Source organism: Hypanus sabinus, chromosome 19 (genome assembly GCF_030144855.1).
Source record: "Hypanus sabinus isolate sHypSab1 chromosome 19, sHypSab1.hap1, whole genome shotgun sequence".
Lineage (NCBI taxonomy): Eukaryota > Metazoa > Chordata > Chondrichthyes > Myliobatiformes > Dasyatidae > Hypanus > Hypanus sabinus.
In genome coordinates, this window is record NC_082724.1 from 26,678,798 (window position 1) to 26,706,066 (window position 27,269).

A 27,269-nucleotide genomic window follows, 5' to 3' on the forward strand; every position below is an offset into this window, starting at 1 on the left:
TTATTTCATCTGGCAGAATGCTTGTATATGGTTGAAATGACAATAAACTTAAACTTGAACTTGGTGCCACATGGGTTGGTTTGAGTATCTCAGAAACTGCTGATCTACTGGGATTTTCACACACAGTAGTTTCTAAAGTTTACAGAAAATGGTATGATAAACAAAAAAAAAACAACAGTAAGCGGCAGTTTGATGGGTGAAATGTCTTGTTAATTAGAGAAGACTGATGATAATGGCCAGACTGATTCAAACTGACTGGGAGGCAACAGTGACTCAAATAACCACACATTACAACCGTGGCGTGCAGACGAGCATCTCTGAATGTCAAACCTTGAAGTGGATGGGCTACAGCACAGTAAGACCACACCGGGTTCCACTCTTGTACCTAATAAAGTGGCCACTGAGTGTATATACCTAAGAATTAGAAATTACCACAGGAAAGGTGCAGCCACTGAGTATATGTTAGGATTTACAGTAGTAGTCCAGTCAGATCTTAAAACAGGGATTGTACTGCTGTAGATTCTGACTTGTAAATATGCCCAATTCAATATTTAGAGGGAAACATTGCAAATAAATATGTTAATAATCAGTAATGGTACACATTGGGTATAATATCACTTTGGATTCATATCCCTAAATTGTGGTGGTGTTAAAACTGAAAGTTAGAACTTCCTTAGAAACAAGTAAAAGGTAAATTTGAAGATGTGGCAAAGATTTTTAGCAAATAATTCAAGTGACACATACAATTTATTTTTTATTTATTTTATCATTTATTTCAAGCTCTGGGGGAACCTTTATTTCCTAATACAATCCATATTCTTGCACTGAATTTGAAGAGCTGCAAAGAGCCAGCCAGGAACATTCATTGAGCTTATCTTGAATGTTTTCTCAAAAAAGTTGTTAGATTATTAACCTCCCTACTGCTGATGGCCTACTGCCTAAATTGGTGGCAAATCCAGAGTAATTGGAATGACCACCTACAGTAGTTTAGCAAGTAGACCATTGTTAAACTTAGATTGCTGAATAATGTCACAGAGCCCAGTTATAACACAGATACAAATGAGCAGAGGGCATACCAGCAAAACAACTTATCTATTTTTGTCATTACTAAGTGATCAACCAGAGGTGTGCTATAGAGGTGCATTAAAAACTATCCTGAAGAAATGTTAACTTTCATTTTGTTGGCCAATTTAATTATTCTGGAAACATTTGGTTTTTTCACCAATGTGAACGAGAATTAGCTTGTCAATTTAATTGAAGCATGGGTCTTAAAATGGCAGAGGCATGGCATCAGCATGAACAAACATCTATTTTGTGCCTAAAGAGAAAAGTGACTTCTGCCACTCTACAAGAGAACTCTACATATCATTATTTGTGGTATTATAGGCACTTGATATTTTCTTGTACAGTGCATTTTATTATTTTAGTAATAATTTAATTGTTTTAAGATGTTTGATATTGTTAAAATTCCACATGCTTCAAAGGTAAAATGGGATAGAATGCAACATATGATACCACAAACTATGATAGTCTTGTCAGTATTTATTGACTCCATGATGCATTACTTTAAATAAAGTAACAGCAAACTTACTTTATAGTAGTATGTGTTATTATCAAACATACTTCAAACCTATTAATTATTGCATATTTAAAATGGTGAATTCTACATTTTTATTATTTCTGTTAAGTAATGCTTTAATTTAAACATTCTTACTTATGCTTTTAAAACCCTCCACAGAAGTTTGACTCACGCAATCATCTTTATCCTGTCTGAAGTTACCATTGGCAACAGGGTCTTTGGTTGCCCTGACTTGGTGCCTCTGGCCTCATTTCCTTCTTCCTTCATGAAGGTGTTACTTAAAAAGAGCTGTTTCAACAAGCAGTTGCTATATAGGGTAATACATTGGTATTGATCAAGTATTGGCTGTACAGAAACCAAAACATAGGATGAAACAAATTCTTCTCGGGTTGGCAGGCTCCGACTAGAGGGATACCACAGAGAATGTTGCTTGGACAATCAGTATCAACAATTTAGCAGGAAGAATCTTAAATGTTATTGTTTCAAATTTGCTAAAAATACTGCATTAGTGGGATTGAAAGTATCATACGAAGCTTCAGAGTGATAAATAGACAAGCTGATAGAGTGGATGAAAACATAGCAGGTGGGACACCACGCAGAAGCATATAACGTTATCGATTTTGACGAATATATGAGAAAAGCAGGTAAATGATGACATGTTGATGCTCAAAGGACCTAGGGTCCTCAGGTATTGTTACTGACATCATCAAAGGCCAATATGTAGATGCATCAGGCAATTAGGAGGACAACTGGTATGTCATCCTAAGTCTTATTACAATTGTATGAGGCTGTGGTGAAACCATACCTGAAGGATTGTGTAAAATTTTAGTTGACTTAACTATGAAAGGATGCACTTGTTCGATGAACTAGGACAGCTTTTCAATAAGATAACGAATATTAAGGCATCAAATAAGATCAATCAAATTTCTGCAATTTTCTATGGTAGAGGACACAGATTCCATTCCATAAGGCCATAAGGTAAAGGAGCAGAATTAGGCCATTTGGCCCATTCATCATGGCAGATCCATTTTCCCTCTCAGAACCTATTTCCTGTATCCCCTCATTCACTGACTAATCAAAATCTATCAACCTCTGCCTTAAATATCCATAAAGACTTTGCTTCCACAGCCACCCGTGGCAACAAATTTCAGATTCACTACACCCTGGGTAAAGAAATTCCTCCTTATCTCCATTCTAAAAGGACACCCCTCCATTCTGAGGCTGTCCTGTGGTCCAAGACTCTCCCACCCTAGGAAACTGTAGTGGGAGAGTCCAAGACCAGAGGGCACAGCCTCAATAGATTCAACACAGAAATTGATAGACTTCTGGACATAAAATGAATTAAGGAATAAGGGATGGTACAGGGGAATGGTCCATAAAATGGATCATGATGAATGGTGGTGCAGGCTCAAAGGTCAGAGTGACAACCTTCTTTTCTTACTTCATGTGTTCTTATCTGTTCTGATATGTCCCTCAGTGGTTAGGCACCGAATTTTGTTTAATAATATCATGTGTTATGATCCCAGCCCCCTCCTTTGTGAGAATCGCAAGAGCACCCGTCGAAAGGTGGGGGGGGGGGGGTCAGTAGACCCAGTAGGAGAGAGAGAGAGAGAGAGAGAAATGTGCCAAATTGCACGTCCCACCTGGGATGCAGAATAAGACGACAGCGACTATTGTCTCATGGAGACCACGTGAAAAGCCCTCGGGCAAGGTGGGCTGGTTGAGAGAGAGATTGCATCATCCCAACCTGATTGACACCTGCGACCCCGTGAGGAAGTATAAAGGAGAGTCTCAGGGGGACAGCCCCCTCAGACGCACCAAGAAGACACGAGAGAGTGTTCCCGCAGCAGCGGGAAGCCATTCTGAAGGAAGCCACGTGCGTTAGATTCCGGGATTGGAATTTGTGGCTGGAATCACAGAAAACCGCTTTTAACTAACATCGGGGAGAGGAAACCAACGCTGTCCCCCCCACCCCCGATTTCACGGACGCCTCATCAAGACTCGGCAAGTTCTTTCTCTTCTCCACAATCTCTTTCTCTCGTCGCCCCAGGTGAAACCCAGCGATTTTCAAAGGGCTGAGGCCTGCAGACTTTCTGAGTGACTTTTATATTTCCAACGGACAATCTATTAACCCCTAGACAACCGTAGAGCTCACTTCTTAATGATGATTATTACTATACCCGCGCTTTAGATTGAGTGTTGACGATGTGCACTATCTGAATGTATGTATTAACCTTACTTTTGTGTCCCTTTATAAATAAAAACGTTTGAAAATAGTAACATCAGACTTCAACGGACCTCTCTGTCTTTGCTGGTAAGTTATCCAGTTACGGGATACGTAACACATGGAGCACACCAGGAAGTTTGCTATGTTATAGAATTTATATAATTGCAAGCTTTTGTTGATGACGCATAGACTCACATTTAAAAAAAAATTCTATCCCAGCTTTGGGATGTACTACAGTTGAAAACTAACCGCATTACCTTATTCAGCTCTCATCAGTAAGGCTATAATGCCTCTTGAAAGGTTCTAGCAATTTCAATGAAAGCAAACGATAACTTGCAAAACACAAGTCGTTGCAGAGGTGAAGGACTTTTGACTTACCAAATTCTTCAAAATATCTATCAAAAAATCACAGCTTTGTCCCTTGAACTCCATATTTTGCTTTCATTTTCCCTTTGATAATGTGAAAGGTTCTTTTCCAAAACATACTCAGTGACCATTTGATAGGTTTACCTATACACCTGCTCTTTAATGTAAATATCTATTCAGTCAATCAGGTGGTAGCAACTCAATGCATAAAAGCTTGTAGACATCAATAAGGGGTTCAGTTGTTGTTTAGACCAAACATCAGAATGGGGAAGACATGTGATCTAAGTGACTTCAGCTGTGCAATGATTGTTGGTGCTAGACAGGGTGGTTTGACTATCTCAGAAACTGCTGATCTCCTGGGTTTTCACATACAACAGTTTCCAGAGTTTGCAGAGAATGGTGCAAAGAACAAAATAAAAATTCCAGTGAGCAATAGTTCTGTGGGTGAAAATGCCTTGTTAATGAGAGAATTAAGAGGAGAATGGCCTAACTGGTACAAGCTGACAGGAAGGCGATAGTAACTTAAATAACTATGTGTTACATCTCTAAATGCACAACATGTCAAACATTGAAGTGGAGGGGCTACAGCAGCAGAGGACGACAAATATACACTTAGTGTCCACATTATTCGGTACTGGAAGTAATATTAAGTGGACACTGAGTGTACTTCCACCACCCATTCAGGCAGTCCAGATCATAAAAATCCAGCTTAACAATCATATTTTTCTTTGATTATTTTTTGCTAATCACATGAACCTCTAACAACAGGTTATCAATGCTTTTGTTATAGAAAGTAGTTTCTTCTTATTTATTTAATCAAAACCGTTTATGATTCTGTCAAATTCCTTCGTAGCCTTTTCTGTTAAAGGAGAACAAGGTCACCTACTCCTGTCTTTTCACATCACTGAAGCTCCTCATCTTTGGCACTCTTTTAGTAAATCTCTTCAGTTATTTATCAAGGTTTTCACAACTCTTTAAGCTAATACCCAGAATACAATATTCCAAATGATAGCTCAACAACATTTTGTATGACTTTAAATAGACTACAAAACCAGAAAAGCATAAATCAAAAGTTACAAAATGCTATCTTAAAATCTTTCAAAACCACACATCAACGACTTTTGAAGATACACCCTCAGGTTTCACTCCTTCAAAATTGTACCATGCTGCACATCTCTGCCTTCTCCTCAATGTCACACCTCCATGAATGCTTTCAACAGAGTGACAACTGATGCAGTGGAACTGAAATTTGATGCATTTAGATTTTTATTATTTTTGCTCAAAAGATAAAAGATGTACCTTAGACTATATTTGAATGGCTTCAGTAGAATAACCTGCTCTTACAATAATTCAAAAAAATGTGCATTACTTAAATTAGGAGTCAGTATCAAGCCATGGTACTGATTCAGTGTGTCCACTGCATAGATCCTATTAATGGATAGAACAAAATTTTTATTCAGTTAGAAAGCATTGATGCAATTTGTCTTTGGTTGCTGATATACAATGTCAGAAAAATTACAGTTTGTGCATGTCTCCATCTATTTAGTTTCAGTGTTGAATCAGCCTTTGGTTGATCAACTGGTAGCTGAGCTTGGGAAGTATTTGGGCTTCTCATCTGGTAAAAAAAATAGGTGAGAAATTTACTGATGAGATGTTAATAGGCTCGGCAGTTAAAATTCTCAGAGTCCACTTTCTGGTTCAAACTCACCACACTGATCATCTGTCCAGAGTTAAAAATTAGAGTTCATGTTTTACATGTGATTTCTGGGAGTATTTGCAAAATGAGATGGAGATATATTGATGTATTACAAAAAAACGTCCATGGAGTAAATAACTGCATTCTTATCAAAGGTCTGAGTTCAATTAAAGTGATGGATGTGCAGGAAATTTATTCTCTGAGAATATTTCTAATATATTTTCTATGTATTCTGTCAATCTAACTCTAGAAATAGCTGCGAACTGCAAGAAAATCAATATTTAAGCTCTTTTTATTGATTGACAGAGGGTAGCAACTCTGAGAAGTATTTCGGAATCAGTGTGTATAAACTAACACGATATTGACTGGTTTAGGGATAAAAATCAAATCGAGAAGGCTGGAAATGCTTTAACATTAGAAAATTGGAGGATGGAATGGGAGGAGCACTGTACTTTTTACTTTACACATCCGAGGAGAAAACTGAATGGGCCACCTGGGATTTTCCAAATTGTTTCATAATTGATGGAGTTAATTGATTTCTTCAGCTGTTCTTGCATAGGGATGACAAACACTTACCCAAAGCAAGGAATGTCCTTGCAACGAATGTATTACAGGATTTATTGACATCATAAATTCATACCACATGGAGACAAACCCTATGGAACAGCCTACCCATGTTGACTATCATGTATCTATCAATATTAATTCCATTAGAAGGACATGGTCTATAGTTTTCTATGACTCGCTGAATGAAATGCTCGCTTCTTAAATTTTCTTAAATTTCTTATATTTGCCTACACCAGAAATTCAGTTGATGGGTTCCAGATTCCAACTAACCTCTGGGTGAAAAAGTTCTTCCTAAGATCCCCTTACCCTAATCTATACCACCTAGTTTTAAATATCTCTGTGGGTAATTTGTAGACATAAGAAAGACTACAGATGCTGGAAATACAAACCAACGCACACAAGATGCTGGAGGAACTCAGCAGGTCAGGCAGCATCGAAGGAAATGAATAAACAGTTGAGGTTTCAGGCTGAGACCCTTCTTCAGGACTGGAAAAGTAGGGAGATGACACCAGAATAAAAAGGTGGAAGGAGGGGCCAGGAGGATAACTAGAAGGTGATAGATGAATCCAAATTTGTAGGAAAATTAAAGGGCTGGAGAAGAAGGAATCTGATAGGAGAGGAGAGTGGACCTGAGGAGGAAGGGACCCAGGGGGAGGTGATAGGCAGGTGAGAAGAGGTAAAAAGCCAGAGTGGGAATAGAAGAACAGGGGAGGGGGAGGGAAATTTCTTTTTACCTTAAGGAGAAATTGATATTCATAGCATCAGGTTGGAGGCTTCTCAGAAGGAATATAGGTTGATCTCCTCCCACCCTGAAGGTGGCTTCATCATGGCACAAGAGGAGGCCATTGACCGACATGTCAGAGCAGGAATGGGAATTAAAAGGTTTGGTCACTGTAAAGTTCTGTTTTTGGGGATATAGCAGAGGTACTTAATGAAGCGGCCCCCCAATTTATGTCAGGTCTCACCAATGTAAAGGAGGCCACATTGGGAGCAAAGGACATAATAGACAACCCCAGCAGATTTACAGTTGAAGAGTTGCCTCACCTGGAACAACTGTTTTGAGGCCCTAAATGGAGGTGAGGGAGGAGGTGAATGGGCAGGCATAGCACACAGGCCACATCCAGGGATAAGTGCCGGGAGGGAGATTAGTGAGGAGGGATAAATGGACGTGAACCACGGAGGGGCAATCCTGTAGAAACTGGAGAGAGGGAAAGAGATAAAGATATGTTTGATGGTAGTATTCCTTTGGAGATCGCGGAAATTGTGGACAACTTTGCTTTGGAGGTGGTATGTAAGGACAAGTGAATTATGTAAGGAGGATGGGGTGATCGTGGATATTTGCAAAATGGAGGAGATGTGGATGAGGGCAGATCAATGGTGAAGGAAGGGAGATCCCATTCTTTAAAGAAGGAGGACACCTCTGATGCCCTGGAAAGGAAAGCCACATGCTAGGAACAGATGTGATAATTAAGATAACCATGGTAATCGATACGTTTACAAAAGATGTTGGTCGACAGTTTGTCTCCAGAGATGGAGACAGAGAGATCAAGAAAGGGGAGGGAACTGTCAAAAATGAACCAAGGGAATGTAAGGGCAGGATGGAAGTTAGAGTCCAAGTTAAGGAAATCAACAAGCTCAGCATGGATGCCTGAAGCTGTGCCAATGCAGTTGTCATAGTAGTGGAGGAAGAGTTGGGGAGAATTACCGGGGAAAGCTTAGAACATGGACTGTTCTAAGTAGTGAACAAAAAGTCGGGCACCCATGGCTACCCTTTGAGTCTGGAAGAAGTGGGAAGAGCTGAAGGAAAAGTTGCTTAAGGTGAGGTACAATTCTGCCAGTCACAGGAGAGTGGTGGTGGAAGGGAACCCTGGGTCTTTTATTACGTAAAAAAGCAGAGAGCTTTCAGGCCTTCTTGATGGGGATAGAAGTGTATAGGGACTGGTGAAAATGAGACGATCAGAGCCAGGGAGTTGAAAGTTGTTGAGATTGAGAGCATGAGAATTGTTGTGGATGTTGGTGGTAAGGGGCTGAAGCAGGAGAGATGGAATGGAGTCAATATATGAGGAGGCGAGCTCAGTGGGGCAGGAGTAGGCAGAGAATGGGCTTACCCAGACTGTCAGATTTGTGGATCTTGGGTAACAGGTAATGAACTATGAGTTTGGTTGCAGTGGATGGGAATTCTCCAGCATTGATGAGGTCGTGATGGTATCGGAGTCAGTTTTCTGATAATCCAGAATGGGGCCCTCTTCAAGGGGTAGGTACGAGGAGATGTCTGAGAGTTGTTGCCTGGCCTTAGCAAAGTAAAGGTCAGTCCACCACACTGCAACAGCAGCCTCTTTGTCGTTAAGATTGGGATTGATGCGGACAGAGGAATGGACAGTGCATTCAGAGAGGGGGTAAGGTTTGAAGAGGAGAGAGGATGGTTGATGCCTGGTCAGCAACTCCAGAGGAGGCACAGAACCAGAGCAGGGTGTCCAAGAAGAGGAGGAGGTTTGGAGAAAGGAGAAGGGGTCATCAGCGCAGGATGTTAAATTCTTACCAAAGAAGTGGGCCAGAGACAGAGGAAATAGAAGAGGAGCTTGGCGCCGTGGCAGGCATGGGACACACTGAGGTGTGGCAAAGGGAGACAAAGGTAAGGCCCTTGCTGAGGACAGGATGTTCTGCCTCAGAGAGGGGAATGTCAGAGGGATTAGTGTGAGCTCTATGGTAGATATCTATGCCCTTTATAACTTTGTACACCACTCCAAGGAAAACAGATCAATTATTGGAAGTAGCCAAGTGCCTCACTCATCCATCACATAATTCCCACCATTATTTCTAAGTAAATAGTGCAGCAATGGTTTGGAGAAAGTGTACAAGCAGGGTTTCAACCTGGAACATCGACCATTATTTTCCCTCATAGATGCTGCTTGAGCAGCTGAGTTCCTCTCTCGGTTTGCTTATTCATCCAATATTCTTCTCAAGTTTACTCAGCAACTTGTTAAAATGGATCTAATCTATAAGACAAATTGGATATCTGTTAAGCTACATCTTTTACACTCCAGAACTAAGTCTGGGTCCTAAGATATCACTGACTTTCTCACTGGAGAATACAGGAGAATAATTCACATCATAAATCTCCTCTTCTACTGTCCTCATTACATAACATCCACTTGACAATAACAGGTCAATGAGACCATCTATCACATTCCTAGGAGTCACTTCTCAGTAAGGGACATCAAAGTTTACCACTGCCTTCAGTGTTCCAGCATAGCCTCTAGCCATTTGGGAAAAGTGTTTGAAGAGAAAAACCTCCAGCCCAAAACTAACTAAGCCTTTGACGTATTCGGCAGTAGTGATCCTAGCATCTTTTTTTTTGCTTTAGGAATGTGGATTATTGCAGTTAGCACCTCAAAGCATAGGAGCGATACCACCAAAACTGTTACCACAAAATCCTCCAACACCATTGGCAGGATAAATGAATCAACATCTCTCTGATCCATATAACCCAACGTGCCTCAGATTTAGTGCACTGTGGAACAGTGCAATCTGACTGTAGATTGTTGTCAACTACGAAGAGTATGGGGACCTCTGAAACAAATCAAAATGAACTGACTTGCTGGTAGTTCCTTGACCATTTGCAGATTGTGATTTGCTTGGAAAACAGCTAAAGCCATTGAGCTCTGGCCAACAGATTCTTAAGTTTATACAGAAATAAATTCTAAAGTGGGTCTACAGCTTCAGGTTCAATGTGATTTACTTATTATGCAACGGAAGGATACTTATCAAATCCATGCTAGCTCTCAGCAGAATAGCCCATCTCCCTATTGCCCTGCCATATCTCTCTCTCTCTCTCTCTCTCCCCCCCCCCCCTCTCTTGCCCTTTAGTTCTTTTAACACTTCACTACACCAAGAGGTAACTTATAATAGCCAACTACTACCAGCGCAGGTTTGGAACGCAGGAAGAAACCTGAGAGTGTTGTAACAAGGAGGATGTGCCAACTCTGCACACATAGGACCCAAGGTCAGAAATGAATCAGGATCACTGGAGCTATGGTACACAATGTGGTAGTTAGCTGCTGTAATAATTTAGTTAAACCATTTGGATTGACTTTGTCTTTCAGTAACTTGTCAAACTTATAATTACAATCTTTGCTTTAAATATTGATGAAGAGATCAGGAGCACAGTTGTAATATACATTTGCAAATCTGGAAAGCACACTGAGTGCAGCCACCCAGTGGTAGTACACTTCTAAATAACTAAATACCTGTCTGCCAAAAAAACAAGTGACACTAGACAGATGGCATAAACACCAGCAAAATAACGACTTGCAATCACACCACTGTATGTGATAAGGGAGCACATGGTGAAGTGACACATGCTTATCAAAGCAAAATGACCTCAGCTCCTGCTGCATAACACTCAAGTCTCTATTTTTAATAGTCACTTTCCCGACAACTGATATATTACATTTGAAGTGGAAAAATAAATAATTTAAAACCAATTTCAATCACTGCACTGTGTGTGTAAAACAGGTGGTGCCAGTTGGAACAAGGCCACGAAAATCCATTCGTAAAGCTCCTAAGCCATTAAATCTCAGGTTTTGATTTTGCTTGCTGATATAAATGCAGATTTCCTCTGCAAAGCTTTACTTCTATGTAGCTGCATTATATTTATTTATTTTATTATAAGCCCCTAGCCACTCCAGGGAATAGAAATCTGGCCAACTATAATTCCAGAGCAAACAGAATTTCAATAATTCAAACCATTTCAATTTCTAGAGCTCAGGTATAATATGTTCCCATTAATGCTATTTTAATCCCAATAACAAATAACAGTATATTCAGTTGCTGAAGATCATCCTGTTATAGGAAGCAAATATTTTCTTATTAGTATGTATAGAAATTCTTGTAATTGAAAGAAAACCAACAGAAAATGCATATCAAGTTACTGATAAACTGCACATGCTTGATGGTGTTGCTGAGATTTACAGATCTACTAACTTTCTTGGCTCATTTACAGAAATTCTGATGTGAACAAAATGATTTTTTTGCAAAATATTCATATTTTTAACAGGATTCAAGCTGTAAAAAGAAAGAATATGCTGGTTTATAAACAGCATAACCAGAAGGTCTCTTAACAAGTGAAGTAGTTGAAGTTATTTCTTTCATTAAAAATAATTCACACAAACCTCATTACAAGAGATCCTTCATCCCCTTCACAATTGGGATGAGAGTTAATGTATTGAGTTCCCAACAATACATGGTGCAGTAATGAAGAAACTTATGGTACATTTATGAGGAAAGTGTTGCTCAGAAAGAAAGATTCCCAATTCAGTCCTTGGTCAGTGCTACGTTTGTTGACCTTTGCAGACATGAACAAGAATTTGGATTCAACTTAATATGATGAATAAGGAACTGCAATTCCAGTCAAGGTCAAAGACCCCTATGCTATTCAACCCAGTACACAAGATCAGCATCCACAGAGGACAATTGCTGTTTTTGGTTCCATGTACCACCTTAAGTTATAATAACAGAAAGTGAAGAAAAAAAGATAGAAAATGAGAAACAAGAGTAAATGGTCATTCAGCTGCACTCCCATAGGGACACAAAAAGTTTAATTATTAAGGCTGTATTACTTTTATGTGCTTATGGAAGATGGCATAATATGCAATTATATTCAAAAGAAGCCTTTAAATATACATATCTGAATCAAAACAGTTCAAATTACAAATCAACATTCTCACTTTTAACTATTTCCCACGGTCTGATATTGGGAAGCAGCAGTAGAGTTAATGCAGCTGCATCCAAGATAGTATGTTCAAGTATGTTTAAAAGAATGTGCTCAGTAACAGCATATTAACCTAAGGGAGACAAGCACTCTCATTGTAACAGAACGAGACATCAAGCCCGGTGAATGTTTGAACTTGGCTCGTTCTTAGATTTGGCAGGAGACTGAGAAATATGGCAGCTTAGCACATTGAAACAAGGTTTATGAAGAAAGATAAAATGCAGACATTCAGCACACAGACTGTAGTGACTATTTAGTTGTTAAATGTGGACAGAACACAGATCAGCATCTCTGCTATTCTGCCAACTATCAAATTTTAAATAATTCTCATCTGGTGGATTTTTGATTTTGTGGAGATTCTTACACTTTAACCAGAGCCTTAGGGAAATCATCAAGATCTTGAACATTTGCAGGTACTGCTTGTTAAGTCTCTTCTAAGCCAATTATGTTTAATTAATTAGGGATTCTAGCCAAAAAGAATCAGAAGCTAATACCAGCAAGGTCATGAATACTAATGTTAAAATATATGATTATTGTTGTTATTACAGCCTTGAATCGTAAGTTGCTAACACGTCTGTGTATCAGAAGGTTGTGGGTGTAAGTATCACTCCAGGGACTTTAGCATGTAATTTATGGTGCCACTTGAGTGCAGTACTGACGGCACCATCAAAAGTGATGTCCTTGGGATGAAACATTAAACCACGGCTCTGTCTGCTCTCTGAGGTAGGTTTTAAAATAACAGCAAAAATATTTTCAAGAAAATCTTGGGAGATTTTCCTCCACTGTCTTGGCCAACAATATTAAAACCTATTATATGGTTATTGACTCTTTGTTGTTTGTGGGACTTTGTGAAGTGTAAACTGACTGCTGTTTTCCCCACAGTCCAATACTGCAGACATGACTGGCTCAGTATTGAATATAAAGCACTTTGGGAAGCAGCTTATCATTGGCTATAACACACTTTGGGATGTCTAAACACACATTCTTTCTGTTCTTTCTTCAGCTTCAAATGTTTCCCTAGTGTAAAATAACAAAAAAAATTATCAGGCTGATTCATAGTCTGAAAGAGCGCAAACTGATTGCTTCTTCCATCAGCCTATTAATATTGACATCAATGGGTAAATTTTGTATAGCAGGAGTGCTTTATGGCTCCTAAAATCTACACAATGGGAAGAAGTTCTAACACTCATGAAATATTCCATGTAACATCAACTCGAAAAGTCAGAGATCTCAATTTACTTGCATGCTTGACCCCCTTCAGCTCAGAGGTGGGATTGCTACTTCTGAGCCAATGACGTAGGACATTAGAAGGGTCCATTGATCTGTAACATTATATCTACTTCTCTCTCCACAGCTGCTGCCTGACTTGCCAAGTATTTGTAGAAGTTAATGTTGGCATTTCAGATTTCCTGCATATGCAGTATTTTTTTCAAAATTATCAGGGAGAACTAAATAGAACTAATCTACTCATTGCTCATACTGCCTTTAGGCTACAGTCAATGAAATGAAAATAAGGCAGAGTCTACAGAGTACACTCAGTTGACCACAGGGTCCTGCCCACAGCAGAGTTAAAAATTATACCTTCAGGCAGAAAAGTAAGAAGTCCAAGCTGGTAGATGAGTAAAGAAAGGAGTAAGAGGTGTGGAGGTGAATGTTAAAGGATCTAGTGATGCAAGTGCTTTATTGAAGGGAAAGGTGTAGACATTACTTTCTGAAATACCATTTGCTGCTGCTTCTGCTGGGAAGAAAAGATCACTTTTGCTAAGGCTTTAGGGGCACACATTGTAAAATGAAGTGCTTTTCAGCTTATTGTATGTGAAATACATTTTTTGCTGTTAGCTTTATCTACTTATAGCATCTTCCAAAAATGGGAGAATATTACCAAGTTTTAGTTAAGCATAATCAACGGAAGCTAAAGACAGCACGTTGTCATGCTGGTATCGTGGCTATGCAGATTTCTCTGCATGGGGTAGATAAATTTACTTTTTGAGCTCAGTTGTAATCAGAAACTCAGAGTTTTGCATTGTATATGGCTAGATTCAACTGCAGTTTTATTGTTCATCATGAGAGGTGTGAAAATACCTTTTACTCAAGGTGTAGAGCAACAGTGGCTGCCTTTGTGCTTTGCAAACAAATATCCTTGTAGCTCAGTTTCCAAAACTTCAGCTTTCAAAAATATAGTCATGAACACTCTATGATTAATTGGGATCTGTAGTAATTTACAAAAATTAACCCTCTCTGAGATCTTCACCACTTACTCCAGGTCTCTCAAACTTGACCCATGTGCACGTCTGAAAAGAAGGGTGGGAAAAGTTCTCTGCATGTTGCAAAAATGGATTTGAAGCACAGGATCTGTCAGGAGCTCATGGAATAGTACAGCAGTTATTACATTCTTACATGACAATAATCATAAAACATATACACTCAAAGTGCTTAATTGAATGCATATTACTAATAGCTGCCCTCCTCCAAGCCAGCAGGGGTCATAGTGCATATGAGATAGGGGCTGAGTTTACATCACTGCTTTGTTTCTTGACAGACATCGTTTTGGTTGATATATAAAGGCTATGTTTACAGACACATGCATCAGCAAGTTTCAAGAAAATAAAGTTTCTGAATGATAAAACAGTTTCCTCCTTTTTTATGCATTAAGGTATAACAGAGGTAAATTAATGTTAAAATAACACTTGACTGTTAAACTACTGTTAACTACTTAAACTGTTTTGGAGAAGCTCTACACAACATAGTGAAGTGGGCTTCAGCACTTATGATGCTGCACTACATGTTTCATAAAATTACCATCACAATAAAATTGGTTTAGACACCCAGGATTACAGACATTAAAAGAAAGGCAAGGTTACTGTGCAAGACCAAAGGAGGAGGCAATCAGAAAGGCTTTTTTCTGATTGGGTTGTCAGTGGGTAACTAATATGAACACCGCACATTTTAATCATTCACTAGAAATCCGTTATTTTGCCTCCCCTGTCTAACCATTTCAGAGTCGGATTGGTCACATCAAAAAAAAAACACCACAAGATAAACATTATAAACCAATATAATAAATGGAATCAGGCTATGCTGCTGATAAACTTAAATAAGTCAACCTAACGGATTGCTTTGTTATCCATGGAATAGTAGGGAAGTTATATGGTCATGGTACAATGGATTCCTGTTGACTGGGTCATCAGTTAATAGGGGCAGCCACTTATTTGAGACAAATCTTAAAGAACAAAAGCAAATTGACAAAACAACTGAGATTCCCTTCATTTATTTGGGTCACTATGCTGCTTAATTGAGGCAGGCAACTGTTGCCAAACATTTTGTAATTCACATCAGTCACATACACATCATGCAGCCTTTAGACACTACACTGTACTTAGAGCAAACAGTTTTTAAATAGTAAACACAAAGTACACTGCAGATGCTATGGTATGGATGCTGCCCGTCCTGCTTAGTTCATCCAGCTTGTTTCTATGTGTAGTTTTTAAATAGTATCACTTGTGGTTGTGTTCAAAAAGCAGTGGCTTTTTTCCACTGATAGTTGGTGAGTAACATGCATTAAGACAACTTAGAACCATTTTACTCACTGCAGTTTCAAGCATTCAGGCTTGGTGATAGAAGATAAGGCTGGGAGTGAAAATGAAACAATTTCACTACATCAACAAGTTAGGAACGATGAAGAATTTGAAGGTGTCGACCATAATCTTGAATGTTACAATTAAAATGAAGATTTGGAGGTGGTGATTTGAAAACACGGATTGACGGCAGTCTACTATTTGCAGTAGGTGTCTGCATTGAGTTTCTTCATTTACAGTCAATCAAAAGAGCACGTCAGTGTACACTGAATTAATTCCTCCATTGATAACTATTAGAAACTAACACGCAGTTTTATAGTACAATAGTAGTTTTGGTAGTAATTAATTCTGTATTTCATTTAAATGCATAATTTGTTACTGAGTTAAAATGTAGTTTGTCTTCTGTATAGCTTTTTAACTATTTCCATGAAACTTTGGCTAACTGGTCCGTCCGCTTAATTGGACCAAAGTATACAGGTCCTGATGTGTCCCAAATAACCAGAGTCCACTGTACTTTGATATGAGGAATAAAGGTGTAGCCTATTTTCAAAATGTAGAGTAAATTCAGAAATCCGAGGTGCAAAGGGTCTTGGGAGTCCAAGTGCAAAATTCCCTGAAGTTAACTTGTAGATTTATTTGGTGATAAGAAAGGGAAATGCAATGTTAGTATTCATTTCAAGAGGACTGGAATATAAAGGTAAGGATGTAATGCTTAGGCTTTATAATGCATTGATCAGAGCACACTTGGAATATGGTGAGCCATTTTGGGCCCCTTACTAAGAAAGGATGTGCTGACATTGGAGAGGGTAGACAGGAGGTTCATCAGAATGATCCTGGGAATAAAAGGGTTAACATCCAAAGAGCGTTTGTTGGCACTGAGCCTGTACTTGCTGGAGTTTAGGAGAATGAGGGGAGGGTCTCATTGAAACCTATCAAATATTGAGAGGCCCAAACAGAGTGGATGTGCTGAAGGTATCTTCTATAGTGGGGAGACCAGGACCAGAGGGCACAGTCTCAGAATAAAAGGGCATTCCTTTAGAACAGAGATAGGGAGGAACTTTTATTTTCAGCCAGAGAGTGGTGAATCTGTGGAATTCATTGCCTCAGGTGACTGAGAAAAACATCATTGGGTATACTTTAAATGGAGGTTCATAGTTTTTTGACTAGTAAGCCTGTTAAAGGTTATAGAGAAAAGGCCGGAGAATACTGAGAGAGGGATAATAAATCAGCCACGATAAAATGGCAGATCAGACTCGAAGGGCCAAATGGCCTAATTCTGCTCCTATGTCTTATGGTCTTAATTTCCATTTACCTTTGTCTGTGCTTTTGGTCCTGCATGGCAATTCCTGACTTCTGGAAGAGGCCAATACTAAGCCGGGTTTTGAACTTAAATACAACAATCCAGGCTGGCAGGTTGACAGGAAGCAGATGCAGGGGTAGAAAATAAAATGCTGTCATCCTGAGAAAGCACAGAATATTCATTTTCCATTTAGGTGTTGCAGACCTCCTTGCTCAGCTATTGGAAGAGTTTGCTGTGTCGCTGTGACAGTTTAGAAATCATTAGAAAGTGAACCAACACCAAAGTCCTCCTCCAGGCCAACATCCCCACAATAAGGCCCTAGTTACACACAGGAAGCTAACTGAGCAGGCCACATTATTCATATTCCAGTCACCAGATTCCCAAAATGGACACAGTATTCTGAGCTCTGTTGTGGGAAGATTACCAGGAGTCCAGAAACAAAGCTTCAAGAATGTGCTAGGATACTTCTTGAAGAAGTGGAACATCTCCACTGAACTATTGCTCACTGTGGTGAAGGAGCACTTGGAATGCTGCTGGAAACCTCAAGGCCATGAATTAAAAGCCATGGGTAAGTGATGAAGAGCTGACCACCTCACAAACCTCTCACCTATATGTCCTATCAACTACCCCATGGACTACCCATGGAGGTGAACACAATTCCTATATTAATTTCTGAAATCTACAAAATCAGAGCAGATTTTATCCATGATCCCAAAGAACTGCCCAAGAAGATGGGGAAGAGCATAGGGTCCAGTGCAAATGATTTTGGTACCATTTGGCAATTTATGAAAATGATCACTTTTAAGTTTTTAAAACGCAGTATCTTCATTATTGAGGCTTAACTCCCGACATTGCCCTCAATAGCTCAATGCTTCAATGTGATTGTGTGTCTGACCCACTGCGATTAATGGGCATCTTTCCTACATCCCAGTCACTCCATTAAGGCCCCAAGCACACGCCATCCCCTTTAAGAGACGGAAGCTAGCAGATTATGATTTTGCCCACTCCCCATGCTTAAGAGTGCAACCAATGAACAGGATAGTTTTTGTAGGCTGTAGGCGGGTATGTTTGGTAATCAGCAAGCAGAAATGGATATGGGTTAATCACCTAATGCTATCCCAGTGCCTAATTTAGTCCACAAGTTCATTCCTGAAGAACACCTGAGTAAATATTCAATCAATTTTCACTGCATGGATTATAAATAGCATTCTTCTGCTATAACAATTAAGTTTTTAAATGATATGACAGCTATATAACTGAATGGACTTGTAACTCAAATTACACAGCTCTTGTTCCAACAGAGGAATTGCTAATCATATCTTCAGTAGCACAGTATAAGCAAATATTAAAAATTACTCACTTTCACTGTCTGTCCAGCTTCTGGACCATCCTACAAGAAGGAAGAAGAGATAAGCATGAGACACTAATGTTTCACTATAATCTAGTGCCAGTCAATTAAAGTGTTCTTTCCAAAACAGTTAAAGCTATAGTAATGCTGTGATTGGAATCAGATTTATATATGAGCTGAGCAATAAGGTTGTTTTTTTACTCTGAAATATATGTGAAAACTAATCCTCTTCTTATAAAGTTCTTTGAATTCTAATGATGTGATCGTAGAAACTCTATGTGGTAGATTATATATCTGAATGGACTTAGCATCATTCCATTAAGTTACTTAATTAATTTGTGATTATCTTTTGTTAATAGTATATAGATTTTTAAATTATTATTTCTCATTACTTTTTAAGCAGTGTTGATAATGATCCATTGACGTTGATTTTCACAGGGAAAGATGGAGGAAGCTAAAGTTGGAAAACTCAAATGCTGGAAAGATGAGATTCCAGGCAAATATAATTGCAGGATCTCATGAGAACTAGTTTATAATATTTCCTGCTTGGCAGCCAGTGAGACTGGGAGGCTATATGGCTACTAGGCAATAAGAAAGTTTAAAAAAAAGAGCATCCCCTTGAGCTGCTTCATTATTCAATAAGTTCAAGGCCAATCCTCTGCCTTTAGTTCATGTCCACCACCTGGTTCTTATATCTCTTGATAAATCTTTGAACACGAAAGAAATCAATCTCATCCTTGAATGTATTTGCTGCTACTCAACAATTGAGTAAACACAGCTCCAGGGTGGAGAATGCAAAAGTTCACAAACCTGAGGGCACAAGATTTTTCAAATCAATCCTAAACCTTATCCTGAGACAATATATTGTCGCCTTGCAATCTCCAGCCACAGTAAACACCTTCTCAGCATCAACACTGCCTGATCCTCTCAAAGCCTGATATAATTTTCAAAGAAATTGCATCTTATTCTCCTACACTCCAGTAAGTATGGATACATTTTGCTCAGTGTTTCCCCATGGGGAAACCACACATCTAGGATTCAAAACAACAAATTTCTACTGCACTGCCTCTGCCTCCACCACTCCCATACATCTCTATACACTGATGTTTACAAGTTTATCACCATTTAAAAAAGTACTCTGTTATATGACTCTTCAAAATGAATAAAATCACATTCTTTTCCAGATAAATTACACCTGTCAATTTCTACTTCACTTACTTAACTGCTTGCAACACTTTGCAGACTGTTTGCATCCTTCTCACAGCTCCCGCTCCCACACAGCTATCTATTATTGAGCCAAATCACGACGATGGGTAGCTGTCAGTTTCATAAGGAACTATGAACGAGCTGTAGTGCATGCATAAGCATGTTGTCAACTTCCACCCTGGGTTCTGTAGTATGGAATACAATGGACATCAAATGCCAGAGGGTACCTGATCTCTTGCTCTGTCCCAGGACTCACTGTTGTATCCGGGCATGTTCAATAATTTACTGACCGGTGGAGGAGGTTATTGGGTTCAAAATGCATTGAGCCCCTCATCTTTCTCCCCGATAAAGCATAGACACATATGAAAAAGGTCACCAACCTTAATTAAAACAGTAAATTTATATGATACTTCTATTTATATTTATTTCTCTCTAAAGTACGTTTTCATTGATGATTCATTAAATATACTATTTATTATAGCAAGTCTAGAGAATACACAATAATTGGGATGACAAAACAGAATAATAGAGCACGGGAATAGGCCTTTTGACCCACTATATCTGTGCCAAACATGGTTCACATTTCTTGCTGGTGGAACACAGCAGGCCAGGCAGCATCTATAGGGAGAAGCGCTGTTGACGTTTCGGGCCGAAACCCTTCATCAGGACTAACTGAAAGGAAAGATACTAAGAGATTTGAAAGTAGGAGTGGGAGGGGGAAATGTGAAATGATAGGAGAAGACCGGAGGGGGTGGGGTGAAGCTAAGAGCTGGAACGGTGATTGGCGAAAGTGATACAGAGCTGGAGAAGGGAAAGGATCATGGGACAGGAAGCCTAGGGAGAAAGAAAGGGGGAGAGCTGCACCAGAGGAAGATGGAGAACAGGCAGAGTGATGGGCAGAGGGAGAAAAAAAACAAACTAAATATATCAGGGATGGGGTAAGAAGGGGAGGAGGGGCATTAACGGAAGTTAGAGAAGTCAATGTTCATGCCATCAGGTTGGAAGCTACCCAGCCGGTATATAAGGTGTTGTTCCTCCAACTTGAGGCCTCCCATCCCATGATCCTTTCCCTTCTCCAGGTCTGTATCACTTTTGCCAATCACTGTAGCCGTTCAGGCACCTACCGTGCTCTGAGTACGAAAAGTTGCTTTGCAAATCTCCTTTAGACTTTCGCACTCTTACCTTAAACCTATGCCATCTAGTATTTGCCATTTTAACCTAAGGGGAAAAGCTCTAACCATTTACCCTTTATATATTTCTGGCTGCTAGCCCCTCGGTATCCTATACTCTACTGTACTCTAGAGAAAACAATCCAAGTTTATCCACCTTCACCTCAATCAAGGCAAAATCCAAACTGATTGTAGGCTCATCCAGATGATTAAATCACAGGGTATCAAGTGAGTTCGTAAACTGATCCAAAACTAGCTTGGTCATAGAGTATTGACCAAATGATGGGAGGGTATTACTCAGTGTCTGTGACCAGAGGTTTTCCACAATGATTAGAGCTGGGACCATTGTTGTTCATAATACATATTAATGGTTTCATTGAAAATGTAGCAGACAGTCTGACTTTTAAGTTTGCAGTTGATACATGGTGGAATTGTTGATAGCGAGGGAGGTTGCCCAAGGTACAACAGGTTATATAGATCACTTGGAAATTTGGGTAGAGAAACAGCAGGTGTTTAATCTGGTTAAATGTGACCTGATGCATTTTGGAAGGCTAAATGCAAGAGAAAAGTATACAGTACATAAATTTGTAAGGCAAAAAGGTGGTCAAAAGGGCTGAGAGGAACCTTTCCTTTATTAACTGAGATATGAAATATAACAGCAAGGAGGTTAAGCTAGAACTGTATTCATCATTAGTTAGGCTTCAATTTTTTCAGGTAAACAAGTTAATTATAACCCTGTTTGATCTACCCTTTTGCTTAGATAACAATACTGCTTTATCTACCTACCAATCTATTGGGACCAATAGACAATAGACAGTAGGTGCAGAAGTAGGCCCTTCGGCCCTTCTAGCCAGTACTGAAACTATGATATCTATGTATCTATGTCTTTCAGAACCTTTGAATGTGAGCCAACTGGTGATCAGCCTTAATTAATTTTCTCAGTTCTTTTGCTTTACTGGTATTGATTATTTGAAGTTCTTCACTCTCACAGGATTCCTACTTTTCAGACTCACTGAAAATGTTTGTGATGCTCTTCTGTGAAGATGAAACATTTCACAATTCAAGAAAGCACGGTAAAAAGCAGCATTTTGAAATCTTGGGATTTCTATATCAGGATGCTTGAAGGGCCCTTTGCAGAAAAGAAAGATGAGGGAGAGCTGAAACTCTGGAAACCTTGTATGCAATGGCACTCAAACACTAATTTAAAGATTGTATTTACTGATTTGTATTTTCAGAGTAAGTTACATAGCTGGCCTATATATCACAAGTATTTGGAGGAGACCTACTCAGGATTTAGGTTTAGAGCAGGTTGTGTTAAAATCAATTCTGTTACATGAATTTTTTTTATTTTCCGGGTCAAGTCTGATTATTACACCCAGTGGGAAATAACTTCCTCAAGTACAAAACCAATGCAATTTAATAAAGGATATTCTTAGATTTTTAATGGAAACCACACAAAACATAAATGTCTTTTACTTCTTTATGTGTGGGTATCCTGAGTAGAACTGAATCACAGTGATATTTCCTTCATTGCATTAATCTTTGTGGACACTTTTAATGTTAGAATCAAAAAATGATGTACAGTGGAGCTAGAAAGTTTGTGAACCCTGTAGAATTTTCTCTATTTCTGCATAAATATCACCTAAGATGAGATCAGATCTTCAGAAAAGTCCTAAAACTAGATAAAGAGAACCCCATTAAATAAATAATACAAAAACATTATACTTGTTCATTTATTTATTGAGAAAAATTATCCAATATTAGCTGTATTTGTTGGAAAAAGTATGTGAACCTTTGCTTTCAGTAACTGGTGTGACCCCCTTGTACAGCAATATCTTCAACCAAATGTTCTCAGTAACCATTGATCAGTCCTGCACATCAGCTTGGAGGAATTTTAGACCATTCCTCCATACAAAACTGCTTCATCTCTGAGAGACTGGTGGGCTTCCTTGCATGAACTGCTTTCATCAGATAGTTTCACAATATTTCTATAGGGAAAATAATCTTCTGGTTGTATGTAGTGACATGCAGGTAATAAATAAATTTAATTATAATACATTTATTACCTGCATGTCACTATATACAATCAGAAGATAACAAATTTTACTTTGAACTATGAATAAAAAGCCCTACATAAAATATTTCTATTAACAGTTCCTTAACCTGTGTTGCTCATTCCACAGCCTCTACCTGTTCTGCTAGGTATCTTAATTATTTTCCAGTTTATTTCAGATATGCAGCCTCTGCAGGATTCTATTCCTGACAATAAAGGAAAATCGTTGTGAAAGGAACCTATATGATGCAAGTGCCTTCTTTCGGCAACATGAAAAAGGAATGTGTAGCACTTCATCATAAATGTAAAAGATGAGCTGCAGATTGCTGGGTGCCTTTTTTTCTTTTGCCAATCTGCCTTTATCTATGATTGATCATTTTACTTCTACTGAATAATGAATTTAATTTTCTTGGATAACACCAGAATTAACCAATGCCATAAGTTTGGAAATGGCCTCCATTTTCAGTACATTCACACAGAAGTGAAGCTTATCACAGTGATAGCCAAACCAGCGAATGCTCATTGCATAGCTATAGGAGACAAATGGAGAGATTCTACAGGTCATTCAACCAAACAACTGAACAATGCCTGGAGAAAAGCATCTGATTCATATTCCCCCAATGTTGTGGTCATACTAGGTACTTCAACTATTACAGTGCTTCCAGTCACTCATTATTAAAAGAAATTACAAACCTGAATGGCAATGGTTAAAGATGTCCCTTTGAAATGTCGCTCCACAACTTTTGCCACTTTCTGACTTGTCTGAAATAAGTCTGTGATTTCCTCTGGATGAAGATCTTGAAACCGTTCCACTACTCTGACTGGACACACCAGCACATCTTTATTGTATGCAGTCAAGGAAACATATCTTTGATCACAAAGAAAATCAAGCAAATTTAACAATATAATCGAAACACTCACGGCTTGATTTGAGCCGTTAATTTCTCAGGAAACAAATTTTCCAAAAAGTTACAAATGTTTCTCGAGTCAAGTTGAAAATACCATCTGAAAATGCCCTCTTTTCCTTTCATCAAAATTGTCAATACATATTTGGAATTTATCATAATGTTTGACCTGAGACTGAAGGTTTGAATATGAGGCCAGAAGGTTAAGTTCAAAATCCACTGTACAAAATTTCTAATAGCAATTTTACAGTTGGTAAAACCCAATTTTCATAATCCTTAAACTGAATTGAAGTTCATTGCTTAAATTATATAGGTACTCATGCTGAATGCGCTTATCGGCTGAGTGGCATTTAAACTGAAGATGCAACACTATGATTGATAACACTGAAAATTTGAATTCTCTCCCACAACTGCACTTCATGTTTTGTGATTCAACAGCCAGGAGGGTTAGAGCCATCAAAGTCTGTCATAACAAAGAAACGGAATAAATCCCATTAGACCCACAGATCCTAATTATACACTTGATAAAGAACACATGCTGGAATATACTTCAAGATAATTTGGCATCTTGTAATTCAGCTGATAAGCCACTCAACCTAACACTCTGGCAGTTTATGACAGGATCTGAACTGTAATATGCATGGCTGCCATGTAACATATTCCAGTGTGTGTTATTCTTTATGGACTTTTATATGAATACTTACTCTCAATAATGTGATAACCTTCAATTTTCTTTTCCATCTCTTATATACCTCATACCCAATGCAAGGGCAAACACTGACCTCTGCGCTGAGAAATTCTGGAGTCAGAGCTGACTGAAGACCAAATTGTTTAATTCCTCATGCAGGTTATAAATGTAGGAAAGTATTGCTTTCTATTTTATAAAGTAGCACATTAAAAAATAGATTGCCTAACGAATATATCAGATCTTTTCTTTCAAGTTCTTTTTTAGATGCTATTGAAAGAACCTTCTTACTTTATAACATTTTTGTCTTCAGCCTTCAAAACACAACATAATAATGTGATAATGAGTTCTTGCAATGTTGGTTTAACGTCTTTGTGTAGTTCATTTCACCTCTGACTGAATCACAATTAACATAATCAAACTGCTTAGGCATAAACTATTTAGAAATTATTTTTATTGATGAAATTCAATGGAAGCAACATTGACAAAGTGGTTTTAGGGCACTAGAGGAAAGGAGGATTGTGGAGTTTATGATGAATTGTACTTTAGGAGACATATTGGGGTGAACACTTTCATAGATTTAAGAATTTAAAGTGCAATGATACAGTGGGTCTAGCAGCAGTTTCACAGAGCTAGACACCTCGATTCAACCCTGACCTTAGCATTGCCCATGTAGACTTGCCTGTCTTCTGTGATAGTATACGATTCTGTGGGTGCTCTGGTTTTCTCCCACCTCACAAAGATTTGTGGGTTGACGGGATAATCAATTACTGTACGTTGTCCTTCACATGTACATAAGTAATGTAATTCATGAAAAGTTGATGATAATGTGCTGAGAATAAAAAATGGGATAGATTTAGAAATACATTGCTGGTTAATGGTCATCTCAGATTCAAGGGGCCAAAGGATTTATTTCTGCGTGGCATCTCTCTCTGATTCTAATTGGCCTGTCTTAGATTAGAGGTAAAAACACTCAAACACTTCAGCACTGTTATAAATCCTTCCATGTATTTTTTCTTGTACAAATACATAAAGTGAAAATCTATCAGTAGTAGAAATAATAAATTAATATGTCATTGCACCGGTATCTTGCCCTTTGCAGTGCTTACATTTTTGTTTATTTCACTTGACTTTCTCCTATCTATCCATATCTATGTACCACAATAGGCCACCAAAATGGTTAAAAAAAACAAACAGGAAAGATTGCAAATATATCAGGTAGGATCAATGGAGAGAAAAAGAGAGTGAACATTTCAGGTCGACAAACATTCATTTCACCAGCACTAAGATAAGTTGGAGAAACAAATATTTTTAGGTTAAGCAAAAATGAGTTTTGTAAAGAAGAATGGGGAAAAATTGCAGTGTCCAGATGTGCAAATCTAATAGTGACCTATCCACATTGATTCATGGCTATAATTGCTGCCAAAGGTACATCTACTAAATACTGACCTGAAGAGGGTGAATACTTATGCAATCAATTATTTTGTTTTATATTGTAACTAATTTAGATCACTTTGTAGCGATTTGTTTTTACTTTGACACGTCTTTTTCTGTTGATGAGTGTCATCAAAAGCTAGATTAAATCCACTGTGGTTCAATGTTGTAAAACAATAAAACATTAAAACTTCCAAGGGGGGTGAATTCTCTTTATAAGCACTGCATACGGTGACATATACAGTATGTACTTCCATAATAAATTTACTTTGAACTTTGAACACTGTTGTTGAGCAGTGGTTAGCTGAAACAGATGTTTAAATGTGCTGTCAGTGTTTCACAATAAGCATATTCAAACACAGACTAAATTCGGCACTCCCCAGATTACTGACAAGAAATTCTGGTCCAGATTCTAATCTATGTATATGGTGACATATACAGTAAATTATAAATTTAATTTGAACTTTGAACGATGTTGTTGAGCAGTGGTTAGCTGAAACAGATGTTTAATTCACAGTAAGCATATTCAAATACTAACTAAATTAGGCACTCCACAGACTGCTGACAAGAAATTCTGGTCCAGATTCTAATCCATGTTAACAAAGTGGGAGTGATTGAATTGAAAGGGATCTCTGCTTGCAAATGAAGTGCCTGACACGATTCACGTGACACACGGGACAAAATTGTGCAGTTTCGATTCCTACTTGAGTTCAAGGTATTGTAAATTCCAAACCTATTGCAAGATTGGCTGTGTAATTTAAATTGAGTTTGCAGTGCTGGACTGAGGAAGTGCTACTGATATTACGGTGCTTTCCAGATGAAATTTAATACCAGCTTGGATAGGTCCTCAAGGTCCAATGATACCATTTGAAGAACAGAGATTATTCCAGTATCTAGGTCAGATCCTTACATTGATCAGTATCAAGAGAAACCTATTTGCTGGGGGTTACACTTTACTCTGTGCTAACCATTAGCTCTTTCATCCATGTAAGAGCAATCACTGAATTTCAAGAGTAAATCATTACATATAAAACTACTGTATAGCAGTGTGAAATGACCTGGAGTAATGAAAGGACTATGCTTTATATCTTTCAATATTAATCATACATTAAAGATACTAATCACATTAATATTGTAGTGGAAGTTTCTGTTACATATTGTAAGAAAAATATATTCATGATTCTACTGTTCCAATTTATGAATATTTATAAATTTGACCCATTTATGATGGAATTTAATACTTTAATCATACAAGTAAATTAATAAAATGGATCAGATACTACTTTTTTATATAAAGTACATTCAACTATTTTAAAGGCTGTGTAGTTTAATAACATATTACACATTAACATCATTAAAACTTAGAAGAAGGGATGGAATTAGTAAACG

At 38.3% G+C, this 27,269-nt stretch overlaps 1 protein-coding gene across 4 annotated transcripts in view; it reads right to left on the reverse strand.

Annotated features, from left to right (window-relative positions):
• fhit (fragile histidine triad diadenosine triphosphatase) overlaps window positions 1-27,269 on the reverse strand; it is a 942,594-nt gene that overhangs the window by 356,407 nt on the left and 558,918 nt on the right. For all 4 annotated transcript variants that reach the window (XM_059944248.1, XM_059944250.1, XM_059944247.1 and 1 more), the window contains 2 exons: window positions 23,550-23,695; window positions 18,441-18,470 (listed from right to left, as the gene is read on the reverse strand). In XM_059944248.1, coding sequence (XP_059800231.1) covers window positions 18,441-18,470; window positions 23,550-23,695 — 176 coding nt within the window. The remainder of the gene's footprint in view (window positions 1-18,440; window positions 18,471-23,549; window positions 23,696-27,269) is intronic.